The sequence below is a fragment of the Mesitornis unicolor genome, unplaced genomic scaffold (assembly GCF_000695765.1).
Source record: "Mesitornis unicolor isolate BGI_N332 unplaced genomic scaffold, ASM69576v1 scaffold464, whole genome shotgun sequence".
In the NCBI taxonomy this organism is placed as follows: Eukaryota; Metazoa; Chordata; class Aves; order Mesitornithiformes; family Mesitornithidae; genus Mesitornis; species Mesitornis unicolor.
Genome location: NW_010177899.1, coordinates 46,729 through 65,943, shown reverse-complemented (window position 1 = coordinate 65,943; position 19,215 = coordinate 46,729). Strand labels below are relative to the sequence as shown.

Here is a 19,215-nt window from a genome sequence, read left to right as displayed (position 1 = left end):
GGAAAGAGAAGTAGAGCTTAGAGTGGTTCTTCAAGCTTCCCAGAAGCTGCAGCAACCCAGGAGCTCTGTGACTGACCTGTGAATTCCTTTTTGCATCTGTCCCGAACACTTGTTTCCAGATTTTCCAGCTGGATCTGAACTTTCTTGTAATCTCTCAGAGCCTGTTTGCTCTTCCTCCTGCAAGAAGCAGCAGAATTGTTCCTAGTGTCCCTAGCCCAGGGACTGTCCTTGCCAACTGTTGTGTTGCTGCCAAAGACTCCAGGACAATTGGTGCTGAGGTGATTTCTACCGAGCATCTCCTTTCCAGGAAACCAAACAGCGTTTGTAAACTAGAGGTGTCTCATACAACGTCAGAGTTTCTTACCTGTATATGAAGACGATGACCAGAACAATCAGTGCCACAAAGGACGCACCAACACCCAAACCAATCTGTGCCTCCAGCGGGAAGGTGAGCTGGCTTTCTGTGTCATACTGCACTCGGCCCAGGAGGAAGTTCAGGTTTCCCATCTGTACCTGTAAGAAAGCACATGCTGCAATGTAAGCTCAGTGCTGCAATGAAAAGCAAAGCCACAGGGCTTCTCCAGAACGAGTACAGGTAGCATTTAGCTCTCCAGCAAAGCTGTGTCCCTCAGTACGACTCCTGAATCCAGTTACACCATCTGCTTTCAGGCAGCATTTGGCACGTAAGGGCAGAGTGGAGAAGAAGAGCAGCTCCTCGCCAGCCCCAGTACCTCCCCTGTCCCCTACCAGGGCTTCTGCCTTTCCTCCCCTTCCCATCCCTGCCTCCACCACTGCTTCTCGCTTGCCCTTCAACAAACAACGCAATTTCTTGCAGTGCTGCTGACTCCTCACCGTGAACTCTGGGAGCAAGTCTGTGCCCTCCCGCTTGGTGCGGTGCCGCGGAGCTGGCTGCTCAGCGGGAGGCTCACAGTAGAGATGATTCCTTGTTAGCGTCTTCACCACACAGATCCCTTCCCCAATCATGGCCATAACTTCATCCTTGGAAATAGCCAGGTCTAGATTTTCCCCCTGGAACAGATGTGAACAGCACATCGGATCAGGGAAAACACAGCTCTGTGGTTTAGAGAAGATCGAGGAGACCAACACCATAGGATGAAAGCAGCTTTTCTTCTTCTCTGACTAGGCTCACATCTGAATTGGCTGAAGTTCATTTTTTAAGCTTAAAAATTCACTTGCAGATGATTTACTGAGAGGGTCGTCAGAGGCTGGAACAGGCTGCCCAGGGAGGTGGTGGAGTCACCATCCCTGGATGTATTTAAAGAGCGGGTAGATGAGGTACTTAAGGATATGGTTTAGGGGGTAGACAGGAACGGTTGGACGTGATGATCTCAGAGGGCTTTTCCAACCGAGCGATTCTGTGATTCTGTGTGATTCTGTGTGATTTAAATGATAGCTTTAGGACCCGTACCATACTGCGTAAGTACAGTTACAAATAGCCTGGTCTTAAGGCTCTTCAGCCACAGCACAGCCAAGCTCCACTCCTCACTCTGTGTATATGCACATACATACACCCAGTGTGTGTGCATTCAATAAGGCAGTCTCATGTCTGTTAACCTGAGCACTCAGGTGAGTCAACCAATGCCTTTCAAAAGTGTAACACATTTATGCCATTGTTCTTGCCTGCTACACACTTTTGGGGGGATTAAGAACTTTTCTTTTGACTAAAACCACGCTGACTGATGTTAATGACCTTTTTATGTTTTAACGCTTTCTAAGCCAAATCCTGCGGCAGCATTTTCATGCTTTAGTGCAGAGCTCTGTCAGGGTCTCCTGACAGGTTGGTACATCAACCTCCTTGCTCTTTGACAGCTCGCATCTTGTCAGTTCTCTTTCAGGCTTCTCAGATTGCCCTACTTCTCCCAGCTGCATTCAACACCAATGGCAGCGGTCGAGACATTTCTAAACCAGTACCTACTCACAGTTCTTACTCATGTGCAGGGAAAAAAAAGCAAGTGGAGAAAGCCTATCTCCAGCTGCAGCCATTAACCTTCTTAATGATTACTGGACTAGAAAGTACCTTTCCATACAAAAGAAATCTCAAGAGATTTTTTCTCATGTGTACAGAAAAAAACCATTAGCCACTTTGCTCCTCCACATCATCTTTCAAGAGTAGTTTTCCTACCTCCACCTAGTAACAGGTCTTCCCTACTGCCAGGATTCTTGTGCTCCTCAGTTACTTCTAGAGGAATCTTAAGAAGTTATGAAAAATCCAGCAACTGAGAAGAGGATGTGGTGTTTATTTAGTATTTCATATACAAATAGTTTATTAAGATTAAAAATAAAAAGCATGATGTTTCCACAAGCCTTATTAAGCCCTTAACAATGATTGATTTATTTAAGAGGCTTTTTTGATGCGCTCCTTTTTCTCTTCTTACGGACCATTTCTCATAGGCTGAAGTAGGTGTGCTGTGACAGGTTGTAAGCCTGTCAAATGCTTTAAAACCTCGGATGCTGCATGACACCAATTTAAAACACTCGGGTTAGAAACAGTCTGTACAAAACCCATTACTTCCAGCTAGTTTTTGTGTTACCTCCACAGAGATGACGCTTCCTGGCTTGTGACGATACGGTTTGGCAGGGTCTTCAGCATTCAATGGTTTTAGGATGGGGTTGACTTCATAGGAGAAGGGCATGGGGTGCAATGAGTTGAAATCAAAGCTCAGATTATCCAGAATAAATTCCAGTTTGATGTGGACACTCCGCAACAGGAGGTTGATGGCTGGAGTTTTGCACAGGATCAGGTAGGAGGAGTTAACAAGACATGGTTCTTCAAACTAAATGCAAAAGGCAAAAGAAGTGTCAGTAGTGAAACAGTAATGCCTCTCCTGCAGCTCTGCAATACTTCCCGACCCTCAGCAATCTGGGGCCAGTCTGGATTCCTCTCATCTGGAGCAACGCCAGAGGAACTCTGCTTTATTGTAGAGGGAAAAATCCAAGACCTAAGGAATTCCCCACGTTCCTCTACAGAAAGCTTTCCTAGCACCGGTTTTGTTGCGAGTACCTAGGGCTCAGCAGTGGGAATCAGCTCTGATGTTCCCTCAGCAGCAAATCCTGGAGAGGCATCAGCTTTAGATCTCCCTGCTCTGCCAGAACGGGACCAAAGACCTTCAATGCAAGGCTGATTTCCTAGCCTGAATGCTTCTGTGAAAGAAGTGTTCCTTTGTCCGCTTGGATGTGTTTTACACATTTGGTGAAAATATCAGTCAATTCTTTTTTCTTCCCTAGAGCCACAAATGCCTTCCTAAGAACATGGGTAAAACCAGCTATTACTGGTACACATTCATCAGGAGCATATTCTCACAGTTTATACACAGGAAGCTGCCCGCTTTTGCACTAATAATGCAAATCCTTCTTGTACTTTGGCTGCCAAACACCCTCTACCTCTGCAAATTCTTCTGCATGACCTTGAGGATCACATCAATACCTCTGTAGTGACCCATCTCGAGACACTGGCAGCAGGACAGCAGAAACAGTTGTTGGAACTGGTAATTCCACTGAATTATGCCTGGTTTTGTATCTTGGACTGAAAGAGAGCCTGGGGCTGCAGAGATGGACTGAACTCCGCAAAAGGCAGAGTCTGGAGCATGGACGTGCTGAGCCACACAAGCTCTCAGGCTCAGCTGGAGATTTCTGTCTCCACGCTGCTGCCTTGCTGATTCTGTCCCTCATCTCTAAGCAGAGGCAGACCCACAACATGGAAATAAATATTTGGGAAAGTGCTTAACTTCTCAGCCTGGCAGAGAGCACTTCCACTCGGCCAAGACTGTTGGTACAATCCAAGCAGATAACAGCAAGAAGGGGAAAAAGCCCTGGGGACAGAAAGTCCAGGTCTCCAGAGCAACAACATCAGCCCTTATGCACCCTCAGCTCCACTCAGCACTTTGCTGTGTACCTGCTGGATGCTGCACAGAGCATCCTCAGGGCACTCGGTGTCTGGGATGATTCTGCGCCATCGTCCCAGCCCTCGGCGCCGGCGTTCGGATGGAGAAACTGTAACTCGGATCTTGGGTTTCTGTACAACGTCCAGGTTGTATCCATGAACTCTGAGCACTCTTCCTCCACTGGAAGAGAAAAGTAGCTGATCTCACTCACCTATTATTCATTAGCTCTGTCTTGCCCATGCTCCCACCCTTCTGTTTATGCATATTCCTACAAGTGTGGCTTTACTCCAAAGTGCAACTCAACAAACAGATGCCAGTGGTGCTGTAGTACCTGTCCCAGCACACGGCTTTGGGGAACGTGCACTCAATGTTTCTACCTGAGGAAGCTTTTCGGTGGCTCTGCAAAAGTGATGTTGGGATCCAGAGTATATCTGAAGAGGGATCCTTCCAGTTTCCGCTCTTGGTCCCCATATTTGATGGTGACTGGGAGCTCTGCAGACACATTGCTGGGACTCGTCTGGCACGCCAGCTGATCCTCCGTCATCTCTGAGAGGCTTGGAGGGACACGAGAGAGAACAAGGGATTAATACACGGTGGCTCTGCAAAAGTGATGTTGGGATCCAGAGTATATCTGAAGAGGGATCCTTCCAGTTTCCGCTCTTGGTCCCCATATTTGATGGTGACTGGGAGCTCTGCAGACACATTGCTGGGACTCGTCTGGCACGCCAGCTGATCCTCCGTCATCTCTGAGAGGCTTGGAGGGACACGAGAGAGAACAAAGGATTAATACGGCCACTGCAGAGACAGATTTTCTAGTCCTGTGCCTTGCTTTTTGCAGACAGCCTGCAAACATCTTCTGGTATTTTCCTACATTTAGGTTTTGGGCCTTATCTATGCAAGCAACAATTGCTGGGCAGCTGTCAGTGAGCAGCATGTGGACAAAAAGCAGGTACAGCCACTGTCCAGGCTGAAGAGACTGGAACCGTGCTACCAAGGCATGTCCACCTTCTCACCAGCAATGCTGTCAGGTGTACGTGTCCCAGGGTGCAAGAACAAGCAGCTCTCAGTGTTAGGCTGCAGAAGCCAACTGCATTTCCCCATCAACAAAAACAGAAGCGTCAGGATGGGGTATAGTCCTGCCAAGAGACATGCAGAACAGAGGCCATATAGCGCTGTTTATGTCCAAGGGGACATGGGCAGGAACATAAGATGGTCGAGGTCGCTGCCATGACCCTCAAGGAGAAGATCTCCAGGAGCACAGAGGAGAGCGGAGCTGCAGCAGCCTGTGCTAAGGGCTGAGCCGGGCAGCATCACACCCTGCAGGGCTCTGGGAAGGGCTCTGGGCAGTGCACATCGGCAGGCTCTGGTCTTACATGTGGCAAGGGAGGTCTCCGAGCAGGACACTGATCTCACTGGGATGCCCAGTCAGCAGCTTTGAACCCAGAAGGGTAAGGCAGGTTCCTCCCGCTTTGGGGCCCTGGGTTGGAACGATGGATTTCAGCTCTGGGTTCTAGAAAAGGGGGAAAAAAACAAGTAAAAAAAAAAAAGGAGGTGAATGACAAGGACCTCAAAACACAAGGCAAAGAAAGATAACAGCAGAATATGCTCAGCGACCTCCAGAGCTCTGAAAATAGAAGCTAAAGATCCCAATCACAGGCAGGCTCCAGCAGGTACCTTATGGAGCAGAGACAACAGAGAAGGACCCATCACACCCCAAGAACCACGAATCAGGGACCAGTCTTTCCATAGGCTGTAAAAGGCAGATGGATGCTGCAAACAGCAGAGCTGTGAGCCTCACACACAAACCCCAGGATTAACAGTTCAAAGGGATTGTTCAGATCAGTAACTGGATTAATAACTCAGGTTAGGAAAAACAAGGTAACAAATAAATTGTCTGTTTGTCCAGTAGATGAGGAGATTACCAGCAGGGAGCCTTAAGGATTTGTGTTGAGACCTGTGCTGTTAAACACACTGACCTGGAAAGGGGAAATTAAATTTGAGAAATTATGCAGAGTAACAAAAACTTAGTACCACTGAGAAGCTGCAGCAAGATTTAGAGGAAGCAGGCAGAGTTGCACAGAGAAGTCACTGCTGCTAAATGAAGAGCAAGATACACGGAGTGAGAAGAAACAGGGAGACTACAGCAAAAAAAGCAACACAAGTTTACATAGACAGTTGTGATTTTTTAAATATATCCTGCCCATTCAAGAGGGCTTTGGTACCTATAACAACTCCACCAGCTGCGAGCACAGAGCTCAACAAAAACAAACCGAGTGGTACGAATTACTGGGAAGGGAATTAAGAAAAAAGATATTTATGCCACGGTAAAATTTCCTTTTGCATACACATCTTGAACGTAGTGCACAGCTCTCATCACCCTTCATCACATGGTGACAACAGAACCAAGACCAAGAGAAGACCAAGAAGCAGAATGCAGTACATAACATGGTTAATCCATTAACACTGCCAGCAATGGAAGACGTTCCAGGCATCTCTTTCCCCTTCCCAAGGGAGTGTGACACATCCAACGAGGTACATAACTTGTGAATTGCACAGCAAGGGTGAAAAGTAATTGTATCTACAAACTACTTAAATATTATTTCATAGTTGCTGGGTCTAAGACATCAAAATGTTATCAGAATCACGATTAAAAATCTGGAATATTGTGTCCAGTTCTGGGCCCCTCAGTTCAAGAAGGACAGGAACTGCTGGAGAGAGTCCAGTGTAGGGCTACAAAGATGATGGAGGGAGTGGAGCATCTCCCTTATGAGGAGCGGCTGAGGGAGCTGGGGCTCTTTAGTTTGCAGAAGAGGAGACTGAGGGGAGACCTCATTCATGTTTAGAAATATTTCAAGGGTGAGTGTCACGAGGATGGAGCCAGGCTCTTCTCAGTGACAAACAATGATAAGACAAGGGGTAACAGACACAAACTGGAACACAGGAGGTTCCACTGAAATTGGAGAAGAAACTTCTTCTCAGTGAGGGTGACAGAGCACTGGCCCAGGCTGCCCCGAGAGGTTGTGGAGTCTCCTTCTCTGCAGACATTCAAAACCCGCCTGGACGCCTTCCTGTGTAACCTCATCTGGGTGTTCCTGCTCCGGCAGGGGGATTGGACTGGATGAGCTTTTGAGGTCCCTTCCAATCCCTAACGTTCTGGGATTCTGTGAAAAATAATAGGAAATATTTCTCTATGCAATGCACAGTGGCTTTGGATTTACTGCCATGAGCTGCTGAAGCTAAAAGTGGGCTTAAGCAGCAATTTGCAAATTAATAAAAGCAAAGTCAGAAGTCTTAGTAAGATGTTAAGTCATCAGTAAAAAAAAATTAAACCTCCAAATCAGAACGGTACACTGTATTTTTCCTCTTTCTTTAAGCATTTAATAGTTATCATTGTAAAAATTATGAAAACATCACTAGACAAGAGTCTTTAGTATTACCCAGTATAAGTGTTGTTATAATCTAAAGAGGGGAGGGAACAAAACAAAACAAAAACCATCACACAATGAAAACACCAGAAAAATCAGATAAAAACACCATGAGCAAGCACCTGGTAGAGTCCCTTAAGCTCATGCAACAGCCAGCCATTTAGCAGAGATGCTGGAAGAACAGGGAGAGGCATTAAAGAAACAATAATGACTTTACCTGATAGGTGAAAATATGCCCTGAAACTCCACGTCCTCCTCCAGGCACCTCCACCACAATGTGCCCAACTTTCTCTGTCCAGCTGCCACCAGTGACACACACGATGCTGCGGGGCAATCCAAGAACAGAGTCACACCGTGGAAGAGCAGATGAGCCGTCTCCATTGCCTCTAAAACCTCCTGGCAAACACAGCTCCCTCCTTCAGCCCATCGCATGCTCAGAATGTACAACTCAACATTTACACGCTGGATTAGGGCAGCAGAAAAAGCAGGGGGCAGCTCCAAACAGGCCCAGCCTACCCAAGATTACTCTTTCTGATCTGCGCCACCCGTTCTTCCCAGCCCTTTTTCCAGCCATATTTTGATACGACAGCGACAAGGTGAAAAGTCAGGCTGGACTTAGACTAGGGCAGCAAGGAATGCCGTGTTACAGCACTGATTTGCTGAAAAACTACTCTGCAGGGGACTTCCTAGCAGATTAATTTTGTCTGGGCCTTGCTCAGGAGTGGGTTCCAGGTTCACAGCTATATCCCCTCAACCAAAAAGGCTCAGGAATTTGAATGCAGGCAGTGCAGTCCCAAGCCAGGACCCTGTGATGCCAGGTGATGTACAGATACAGAACAAAGACAGTGCTAACTCCAGAAAGATCATGCTCTAATTCTAGCATGAAAACAGAAAGCAGATGGATCCAGACAAACAAGGGGCACAGACAGGACAACACTGCTCCACAAAGCAGACCACTTCCCAGCAGGATCTTACCTGGCTCCCAGAGGGAAGGGTGCTACAACTACTGCTACCATGGAACAGAAACGTGGGGTTGTGATAGCTCTGGTGAGAGGTTACTCACAATCGCTCTCCTCTTCTGCTGGTGCTTGGCTCCTCTCCCTTCCTTGTCCAAGGCTCCCATCTACCTGCCCTGCCACAGGCCAACTGTACAGATACTTCTTATTCCTTGCTTCCTAGCTACCCCTAGTCATGTCTACACTGCCTTGTTACATGGTCCTGCCTTGGCCAGACACACCAGTTTCCCCGTTCTCCATCCCTGACATCACCTGGATTGAACAGGACAGGTCTTCCTACGTCTCATCCTCCTCCTAGCCACTGTATTTACAAGCATTGTGTGACCTGCCAGGCACTCCTGGCCACCAGAAGAGTGGCACAGGGCACACCAGGACTCCCTGGTCTGTCCCTTCACTGGGTTTGTTCCTGGGGGTGGAGATCTGGTGGGCAAGTGAAGGGTGGCAGTCTAGGGTGTCCCCGCTCAAGCGGCGGCAAGAATCTGTGCCATACCTCCAACCACGTGTTCCCATCCTCACCCTGTGTTAACATGGTCACGATATTTTCCTAGCAGTGACACTTGCACTTGTCCTTTGCTTTATTGAGATCATCCTGTGGCTGGGAGAGAAGCTCATGAAACCGCATGGCTCTGAGCCTGTAACTCCCTGAGCTGGCTGGCCTGCGTGGTCAGTACATGGCAGCACTGTTTGGCCATCGCCTCATACACAGCTTTATCTCTCTAAGGTCACTGCCTGGGTAACTCATCAGACAGTGACCTTACTCGAGGGCACTTCCTGGGGAACGGGCAAGGCTCAATACCGGCTACAGTGAAGGCAATGACATCTCAGGCCGGCGTCAGCAGCCAAGGGAAAAGCCAGCGCCTGCCCCTGGGAGGAGGTTTCACAGATACTCTACCTGCTAGAGATCTCATACTCTTGAGCATCTACGGCACAGGGAATTCCTGCAACAGTGACAGTTTCTGCAATGTCTTGATGTTTCTGCCCGAGGTTTGAGCCAGTGATGGTGATTCTAGTGCCACCTTCCACTGGTCCAGACAGGGGGTACACCTGCAAAGACATCCGCGCATGTGTAAATGTCACAGTATCTCAGATCTCTGCAGTCTGGTGACTGATCTGCAGCACAGGGCCCTTCAACTGCCCCATTGCTGACTCTGCCTGGCTGGGTCACTGCTAGGGATTCCTTTCGCTGGCTTGGACTAGCACCAGGTTGTACCCTCATCAGAAGAAAGGCCATAAAGGACACCACAGTCGGAGCCTTCTTTCCCATACCTCACTGTTGCCAGCAGTCCCCCCCAGAGGTGATAATCCACTACAGACTTCTCAGGCAAGGGCTGCCTTGCTTTGCCTACTCATCCACACGCTGACCACTCCAGAGGGCATTTCAGCTGAAGAGTGGGAATGCACAAGCCAATACACGTTACAAGTATCAAAGCAGCAAGCACCATTCCTCCCTCAGCATCAGTACGACAATGAATCGCATGCTGCACAAACGTCAAAGCTCTGGCCCTGAGCAGCATCCAAGAGAAACTAAGACAAGATGCAGCACATGGATGTTGTGTGCCACCGGAGGGAGGACAAGCTGACAGCAAAAGGGACACATGGCTACAGACACTTGTCATGTGGCAGTTAGCAAGAAACACTTAAAATAAACAGACAAAAATAATTAATTCCATTAACCTGTCATGCCTTTCCCATTCTTGCTGTGTCATTACCGTTAGGCTTTGCCCTCCTTTGCCCTAGGCTCAGTTGGGCCAACTTGTTTCAGGGTCTGGCTCGGGACAGTTGGAGGATCCAATCTGTGAATCCTTTCCCAGCTCCTGAAAGATTCTGCTCCTTCTGGTGTGCCAGTTTCAGCTCACATGAGATACAAATGCATCTTTCCCCACTGTTCTCTCTTAGCAGACTGAAAGCTCAGTGTGCTTACAACACCGAGGGATCACAGTAGAATAGGACTAACTTGCTCTTCAGATGGCCCACGTGTTATTGAGCGGCACGTTTGCACGCTGAGTTCACAGCCCTTTGAGTTCAACTGGAGAACAGAGCCCTTCTTGCCCCAGGTGCAGTACACTAGCAAGTGAGTTACTCACAGAGTGAATGAGAGGTGCTGGACACAGATCTTCTATCTCTTCCTTGCAGGAGCCCCTGAAGATACAGCTGGGGTTGTCACCTCCACACCACACACAGTTGTACTTGGAGTCAGCCGTTTGGCAGCGGCTACAGTCAGTGTGTCCCACAGAGCAGTTGTAAAAAGTCACTGCAAAGGAGAAAAACATCAGAGGCATCTGCAAACATTCCCTAGGGCACAGAGTAATTCAACAACTTGGCATCTTGCGAAGAACCCTCTCCTCCCTCCTCTGTGACGAGCAACAGAAATGAGGCTGTATATTTTCCGTAGTTTCCCTGTGATAGGACTACAACAGATGGGAAAAGCCTCATTTGAGGATATCCCCATTCCCTTCCACCTCATCTGCTGCCTCTTTGCTGGGGCGATGCTGCACTCCTACCGTGAAGGTCTGCGGCGCTGTCCACTCGAAGGTGTCGTCGCCTCTGCACAAACACCACAGCGTTGAATTCGAGTTGAGGTGCTGTGTAACTGTACTGCAAAGACAAAGACCATCAAGATAAAGAACTTAATAAAAGCACAAACAAGCCACCCATAAAGGCAAAAGCCATCAGGATCCACCCTGCAGTGCGCCGGCAAATGCAGCCTATGCAGAGCGTCCTGTGAACGCAGACAAGGCAGCGTTAGCTGAGGCAGTGGCAGCACAGGCCTCTCCTCACCGATTCATGCAGTCACAGTTCTGCTCCAGAAAGAGCAATTGGTCTGCAGGGCTTGTGTACACGAGAGCCTGTGTTGTTCCTTTCCCTTAACTATGAGTTTGTGAGCTAAAAATATCGCCTCTACTCACAAATCTTGCCCTAAGTAAAATCCACACATCATACAGAAACGTTCATGGCTGTTTGAATTATGCCTGTTAATCTTAAAATCCACAGGCCAGCTTCCACCACTGAGAACAAAGCTGGGTAATGGCATTTTTCTTTTCACAGAAGAACCACCATCACACAAGAAGTCACGCTGCACAGAACCATGAATAGCAGTGCCTCAAGCACAAGCAGAAGTGGCTCTGTCCTGACAGGTTGCAGTGAGTGGTTTCAGTGACAGCATCATCCTGTACTACAGCAAATGCAGCAATGGGTCGCGTGGTTCAGGCTACGCAATCTTTCTGCAAGCTGAAGATACCAGTACTGCCAGGCAGCAGCACCACAGACAAGAGGCCCATAGTGCTAAATAGTCTACAAATATTTCTGCAAAATATGCTTATTTTCCCCAAAGATCTCACCTTCCAGCCTGCTGTTTTGCTGAGCTCTGAAATGGCATCGTATTCCAAGCACTCACCTGGTTCATCTGGCAAGTGATATAACAGAGAGACTGGTTTGTTTCCTCTCCTTCCACATGAGCATCCATCACTACTGTCCTCCCCTCCAAATTCAGGACGCACTCATAGTCCCACTGCTGGTCCTGCAGAGAAGATACACGTGGCACCATTTCTCAGCTACACGGAGCTTCCTGCTACATGACAGCGTGCTCCTGCCTCTCCAGTTCAATGCCTTCTACCAAGCCACTTACTGTGCAGTGTGCTTCTCTCGTTCCCTTCATTATGCCAACTCTACACTATATTCAAGGGCTTTCTATGCTGTCACTGCCTCCGTGTATGAAAGGTAAACCAACACAAAACAAAACACCTAGAAGGGATCATGTGTATGTCAGTGCGGGGAGAACTCAGCACCAGAGGAGGAATGAAAGACAAACCAATGGGACTGTGAAGTTATCCCCATATGTCTCTGTGAAACGCTGCCTTGGAAATGAAGAGTAGAGTACACTAAGTGTATTTTTCCTCTCTCTCCCTCCTGTAAATCTTCCACTGAACTGCTCAGACACTTCCTGGAAAAATGATGGATATGCATCTGTAAGCAGCTCTGCTCCCCTGAGTAGTGCAGTAGATCAGGTTTAACATATAACGCAGCAATTACTCTGTGGGCTGCATGTTCTGAGGCGGTTGGTTGTAAAAGGTTACTAAATCAGTCTTCTGTCTTGAGAAGCAAAGAGAATTTTTATCAGAGGCACACCCAAGAAACGTAGCTTTCGAGGGTGGTTTTCCCCATTGCAGAAGTTTCAGGTACAACAGGAATAGCCACATTAACGTGAGCATGCCAGAAAGAAAAAGGAAGAGATGACTTATCTTGAGCTTATGGAGATACAAACAATCAGCAGAGACTGAGCAGGAAACTCCAAGAACTATGATTTACAGTGCAGCAGTGGCGCAACTTTATCCAGACACATGCAGATCTTCTCCAGCAAGTTTGTGCACACCTGTACTCGCTCTTTCTCTGGGGACCTCCTGCCCACCAATAAATCCAGCTATGTAATTCTTTATTTACAGTAATAGGTCATTTTTTTGCAATGTGTTTGTGTCTTACACAGATTTTTCGCAGTCCAGTGGACAGGTTGCCCAGATGCTTTGCATTAATACAGTTTCTCGTTGCTGATGGCACTGAGCTGCCTACCTGATAGAGGTGGAAGTTCTTTCCCAGCAGAGTTATCTTCCTCGCCACGTTGACTGGAAACAGTGAAGATCCCTGGATTCTCTGTACACAGGGACACGCATCTGGACCCCAGCTGAGCTCTTCATTCTGAAAACAAACACAGGTCATTAGAGAAAGAGACCTCCATGGCTCTGATACAGGGAATCAAAGCCTAACATGCCAATGGAGAAACAAGCCTTGCTGAAACAAAAAGGCAGCTGTGCTGCTTTACTGTGAAGTTGCAAGAAAGCAATGGCAGAGTCCAAAGAGGCAAAGAGCAGAAAGCTGTGACTACACTGTCACAGCAGCTGTCACCTTCAGGTCAGCAGCACTTCTACAAGACCTGGGAACCTCACATATATTTTTTCTTCCTCATGCTGCCACTTCTCACTCTGCACATTACAGCGTCAGCTTCTGCACTCTGAGGGTACAACCTCTCCTGTGTGCTGAATTCTAAATGAGCAATCTGTATGAAATTTTCAAGGTGTTACAGCCTTCGAGTGTGAATTCCAAAGCTCAGCAACTTACCTCCTCCCAAAACTCAGGGGCATCGTACTGATAGTCAAGGTCAGGGTGGAGGATCCTGGGAAAGTCAGGGACATCCCTCTCTGAAGAGTCACCATCACCCGACAGAAGAGTAGAAGCCGAGAAGGGAGATGTGTCATTCTCAGCCTGCAGCAAATCCATCCAGTCCTCAGTGTCCTGGAGCTCTGTGCCTTCCCCCAGCAGCCAGTCTGGAGCAGCTGACGGTGGGAGCTCTGAAGGAGGTGGTTCAGTTCCCAGCAACCTGGGAGAGTCATCGGAGGCAGCAGGGCCGCCCGGCACCTGGCTCGGGGTTTGGGGAGATGGGACAGCAAATGCCAGTGCCTCTGTGGTAGGAAAATAACTCAGAGGCCACTTGAAACTGGTGACATGAGGGGAAGGTGTTGCTGCTGCTGCAGACGTGAGCAGAGGGCTACCCACTATGGTGGTGGGTGGGTCAGTGTGCTGTTGCTCCTGCACGGTGGCTGGCCCTTCGGTGGGCAAGGCTGCCTGATCCATGTTTTCAGACGGGCTGGTGAGGACAGATGCAGCAGGAGAAGTTGTCTCTGGCACAGTGACGGCAGGTTTGTCTGCTGGTGGTGGTAGAGGGGATTCTGTGACAGCCTGGAGAGAGGCTGCTTCAGTTGAGAGAGTCAAGTATGTGTAGCTGAGGGTTTCTGTAGGCTCTGTTGTTGTATCTGAGGCTGCGGAGAACGTGACGTGGTTGGGCTCCGTGGGGGGCGCAGTGCTTGGTACCACATACATGGGGGGAGTGATGGGTTTTGTGGCTGTGCTTGGGGCTGTGGTGGAGGACTTGGTGAGGGGAGCTGCTGAAGAAGGAAACACACCTGAGGTTGGGATCTGGGCCTAGAGGAAAACAATATGGGGGGGTGAGAAGAGAGAAAGAAATGAAACAGAATAACACCCAAGCAGAAAAACACTTCATATTACTTCCCATAGCAGCATTCACAAGAGGCTGCTTCACCCTCTGGATTTCAACGAGAGCTACATCTGTTTTATCTCCCCACTCGCAGCCTCCTTGCCCGCTTGCTCTTGTCCCTCACTTTGAAAACCTGATCATGCCAGGAGCAGGGTGACCGGCCTCCTCTGATGGCACTTGCCCAGAAACATAGCAAGGTCTTGTAACGTCAGGGATGCAGAGCCCAGTGTCAGTCCAAGGGGATGCTTTGCTCCCACAGCTCACCTCTGTGCTTGATGTGTCTGAGAGCTGCTGTTTTACCTGAGCAGAGATCTGACTCAATGTAACTTGCTGAGGCTGTTAGAGAACACAGGACGAGGACTGAGTAGGAGACGCACCCTTTCGTTGTAGATAATGGTTCCTTCCTCACAGGCTGCTTTGTGAGTGCAGAGGTGCTGCTGGATGCACCAGTTACATCCCCAGAGACTGCTCACACACTTCTGGCACCTGGAGCAATGACAGAAAAGCAGCTGCTAAGAAGACTCGGGAAGGGCCAGCTGCCCTCCCTAAAACTACAGAGAAGATAAAGCAGGTGCTCACGGTGCCGATTTCCACAGCAGGGCCACTGCAGCACAGTCATAGAAAGAGAAGTCCACGGAAGCAATGAAGATGTCATGGAAACGCACTACGAGCTTTATGGTGACATGATCTGAAAATGAAAATAAAAAGTTCTTAGCAATGCAGCCACTCTAAAGTCTGCCATTCTGTTAGAGCCACAGCATGCTTTAGGAAGCACGTCGAACATGAAGACAGATTGCCATGCATGCTTGCAGCATCTCAATCACTGGATTACCCTACAGACACTAAAAACTGGTTGGACAAGTCTGTCAGAAGTAGTCTATGACAGCTCTTGCCAACCCATGGGAAGGAAGTCTAGTCTGAATATCCCTCCATCTTTATCTGCTATAATTCCACTGTCATCTCTGTATTAGAGGAAGAAATAACACTCCAGGCTCAAAGCTAGTTGTCTTCCCTCGTCATCCAGAGGAAAATCAAGCCCTTAGCGTTGACATGCCCTTCCCATCCTGCCTGCACCCCAAGAGCTTTGTTCCATGTCCAGACTAAGAAGTTAGTCAGTGAAGAGGTCTGCAAGACTTGTAATCTCACTTGCAATGACAGAAGGCTTACCTGCTTCAAATCCAGGTCTCAAGTCAACTACAAGCCTCAGGATAGCCCAATTCTCTTTGGGAAGAGACTACCACTGTTTTCTGATAGACCAAATAACTGCAGAGATGGTCAAAACTTACTGCAGTTGATGGCTTGAGCCTGAAGGAGAGATTTTGCATATCACAGTACTAAACCAGCTGATTAATTTTGTTCCAGACAAAAGTCCCTGACCCTAGAGTTGGGCATTAGTTCTCCAAATAATAGAAAAACATTGCATGCTCTGCTCCACGCCAGCAGCTACCATTTCTCCAAGATAATTTGCCATAAAAATAAGTAACAAGAAGCTTGTCCATCGTTCTTCTCAGCATCCAGACCTCCTCTTGCAAGCAAGCTCTGTTCCCAACAATTCACACGTCTGGTGGAGGATCAGTCAGGCCTAAGCTGGTATTCTGACAGCATGACAAGTGAAGCAGCATGCTGGTAAAACAGCTGAAGATGAGGTGTGCATGGAAACCCAAAATCAGGAGAAAATAAGGGTATCACATGGAGCTGGAGGCAGGAGCCATGACAGTACTGTCAACTCCCATCACCGTCAGAGGTGACCGCATTTGGCAGTGGTGGAAGGGCTAACACCTCCCAGGATTTCAGGGCTATGACACCACATTTATAAATATTCCTTTCTCCAAAAAGGTCATTATTTCCCATGACTGCCAACAATGCTGTTCAACAGTACAGAATACGAGGCTGAGCGCTTGCAAACCAAGAGCAAGAGTTTCTGCTATCAGCTTGGAGCTCAGCAGCTTAAAGTGACACATGAGCTGGACAAAGGCAAAGATTTCAGTGAGCTAGGACAAGTATCACAAGTAGAAACAGGAACGTGCAGGTACCTAATGCCCTGATGAAACCTCATTTAGAAAATAGTGTATGATTCTGGTTACCGGCTTCAAATTCTCTCTTAGCAGAGTACCAGAGCTGTGCAAAGACGGGCCAGCAATACAGTGAAGGAGAGAGAAAGTCTGAGCAGCAAAAGAATGCCAAGAAAAAGTTGGCACAGTTAATGTGGCAAAACTGGGCTAAGAAGGCCAGGTCATGGTTCACTGCGTGGGAGAAGAGCTGTGGAGGCAAAAGGACAACACAAATACATCAAATGGACACAAACCATCCACAAGCAAGATAAGGCTGGAGAACAGAAGCCACTTGTTATGCCTCAGAGATGTAATATGAAAATAATATAGGTAAAGCATCTCTGGAGTCTTGAGATAAATGCAAGACTGAGTTATAAATAATAATATCTGAAGCCTGGAACAACGAGAACTAGGCTGTGGCTTTATCTACACTGATTTTTCACAACTGTTCTTAAATTCAGGCTCACATTTGCAGAACTAAACAGGGAAGCCGATTCTGCCCACTCTGTCTGTAGTGGTTGTGCATGAAGCCCTTTCTCCCTGTGCTTGACCACCCTGAATGGAGACTTGGTTGGTTTGTTCCAGACTAAAGCAGCATGGAAGCTAACAGCTATAACAACATTGTAAATCATACTGAAAACGAAGGATTTTTAGATTGAATGAGTGTGTTAGCTGACGTGTTATGTCCACAGAGACTGCATCAGATCTATTAGCCAGCTGCATACTTGCATGGAAAATCTGTTTAGCCATTTAGGTGAATGGTGTGGAATGCTTCACCTGCCTTTTGCTGCAGATGGACAAGCTCTTTGAGGAGATCGGCTCATCAGAGCTCACACCGACAGGCTGGGTAAAATCCAACACAAAGACTACAAACCGACAACTTCCCAGGTTCTGTGGAGCGGCCATTAGCAAATACTCAGCCAGTTACTGTGCATGGTAACGGAAGGCTGACTCTGTATTTTTCTGAGGTTATGCCGCGTTCCAGATTAATTTGTAAGGACTGTGGGTCTCTTCTTGCCTTTCCTTATGTGTACTTCCTTCTCCCACTACTATGTGAATTTTGCAAAGGTTTGCATTTTGTTTGATTTAAATAATAAGGCAGTATTTAAGAGAGTTCTCTCTCCAGATTTATGACAAAGCTGCCAAACCAGCCACCACACTAGATTGCATTTCAGATCATATTCAGATTTGCATACAACCCTTCAGGCAGGATCTCCTTTCCAGCTACCAGAATTTGGCATTGGAATTTGGCAACAGCCCAAAATAGCACAGGATGTGTGTGACACACAAGCAGAAAGCAAACAGATACTATGACAGAATGAAATGAACACCTGCTGACAAGACCACGTACATTCATGGCTGTTAATCCTGGCAATCTGATGGACCTACAACGTACTTTCTCCCAACAATGTTATCAGAGCTACCGTGCTCCATTTAAAGCGTTTCACTGACCTGCTCCTGTTGGCAAAGCTGGTGCTTGGCTGGGATCTGGAGAGGGACACATGATTCCTGACTCTGTCAGAACCGCTGGGCTCTCATAATCTTCGAAGTAACACGAGTAAAATTCTTCCTCACGCAGAGAAGGTAAGTCAGAGACAGCCAGGAATATCTGCCAATTCAATAACAGCCAGTGAGGAATTTGCCCTCTAACACATTCTTTATTTCATCTAATTTTCTGGTTCTATTTTTTTTAAAGTGAGAACCCCATAAAGTAGTTCTCTACATAGACACCCATTTTCCTACAATGCCTCCTAGGACTGACTGTTCCATTCATCATCTCTCACCATTCTTGGCATCCACCAAGCAATTGGCAACTTCCCCCTTTGCTCTGTAGCAAAAGACAGGTTGTTGTCCCCTCCCAACACAACAGGCTTCAAAACACTGCAGCACCTTCTTAGCTTTTCTGCCAGCTCTCGGGTGCCAGACTGAAGCTGTAATTTTGGGTAGCTCCTTTCAGATCTTCTTGACAGTAAGTGTCAGAAACACTGTGAAACCACAGACGTGGGCACGTTATAGATCCTAATCCAAGGAGGGACCTCACCCAAGCAGCCATCAAACACTCTGGAATATCCAGTAACTCTTAGCAGGCAAGGACATTTAGTTTTATGGGGGGGAAAAAACCCAACCAATGAATTATTTCCTGGTACAGCCAAGCTGTTAAGCAGACAACATGTGCTCGAAGGCTCAGTGATTCAGTCACAAACTGAAAGCAAAAGGAAGACTTGTGACTCCTCAGAGTTTGCAGGGGACTTTCTACACACTTGAGCATCATCAGAGCATCATCACCACTCACATTTCTCTTTTCCTCTCTGCTGATATTGGCTGGAGTTAGCGACTGGACAGACAGACATTGCTGTGTAGAGTTAAAGCTCCAGAGCCACTGCTCACTCAACCTGGACCGCAGACACTCAGAGCGACGGCTGCACCTGCAGGGAAACAGCAAGAAGCCCTGTGAGAGATCTGTGCAGTCCTAGCAGGACATATTTGGCTCCCAAGCTGACACTGGCTGTCTGAAGCCTTGCTGGAGGCTTGAGAAAGCTGCTACAAGCCACGGAAGCCCCAGCCTCCCCCCACCTTCGATAACAGGATGAACAACAGTGCCAATATATAGATGGGTAGGCACCTTTTTGGGCTTCCAGGGTCATAAACTATCCTATGACATTCTATGGGGAGACAGAGCCAACAAGCAAACAGACATGCTGGAATAAATCATGTCTCATGAAGCAACATCAGCAGGGGAGCAAGAAGTAAGTGCTATAAAAGAAGGTGACACCAGAA

At 47.8% G+C, this 19,215-nt stretch overlaps 1 protein-coding gene across 2 annotated transcripts in view; it reads right to left on the bottom strand.

Annotated features, from left to right (window-relative positions):
* PLXNB1 (plexin B1) overlaps window positions 1-19,215 on the bottom strand; it is a 37,207-nt gene that overhangs the window by 8,087 nt on the left and 9,905 nt on the right. The window contains exons 5-22 of one of the 2 annotated variants that reach the window (XM_010182264.1): window positions 18,731-18,863; window positions 17,890-18,046; window positions 14,966-15,074; window positions 14,764-14,872; window positions 13,453-14,313; window positions 12,907-13,032; window positions 11,738-11,860; window positions 10,845-10,938; window positions 10,428-10,594; window positions 9,236-9,387; window positions 7,545-7,650; window positions 5,276-5,412; window positions 4,280-4,456; window positions 3,914-4,082; window positions 2,553-2,795; window positions 853-1,029; window positions 365-513; window positions 77-177 (exon numbers count right to left, since the gene is read on the bottom strand). In XM_010182264.1, coding sequence (XP_010180566.1) covers window positions 77-177; window positions 365-513; window positions 853-1,029; window positions 2,553-2,795; window positions 3,914-4,082; window positions 4,280-4,456; window positions 5,276-5,412; window positions 7,545-7,650; window positions 9,236-9,387; window positions 10,428-10,594; window positions 10,845-10,938; window positions 11,738-11,860; window positions 12,907-13,032; window positions 13,453-14,313; window positions 14,764-14,872; window positions 14,966-15,074; window positions 17,890-18,046; window positions 18,731-18,863 — 3,290 coding nt within the window. The remainder of the gene's footprint in view (window positions 1-76; window positions 178-364; window positions 514-852; window positions 1,030-2,552; window positions 2,796-3,913; window positions 4,083-4,279; window positions 4,457-5,275; window positions 5,413-7,544; window positions 7,651-9,235; window positions 9,388-10,427; window positions 10,595-10,844; window positions 10,939-11,737; window positions 11,861-12,906; window positions 13,033-13,452; window positions 14,314-14,763; window positions 14,873-14,965; window positions 15,075-17,889; window positions 18,047-18,730; window positions 18,864-19,215) is intronic. The other variant, XM_010182265.1, reaches the window with a different exon arrangement.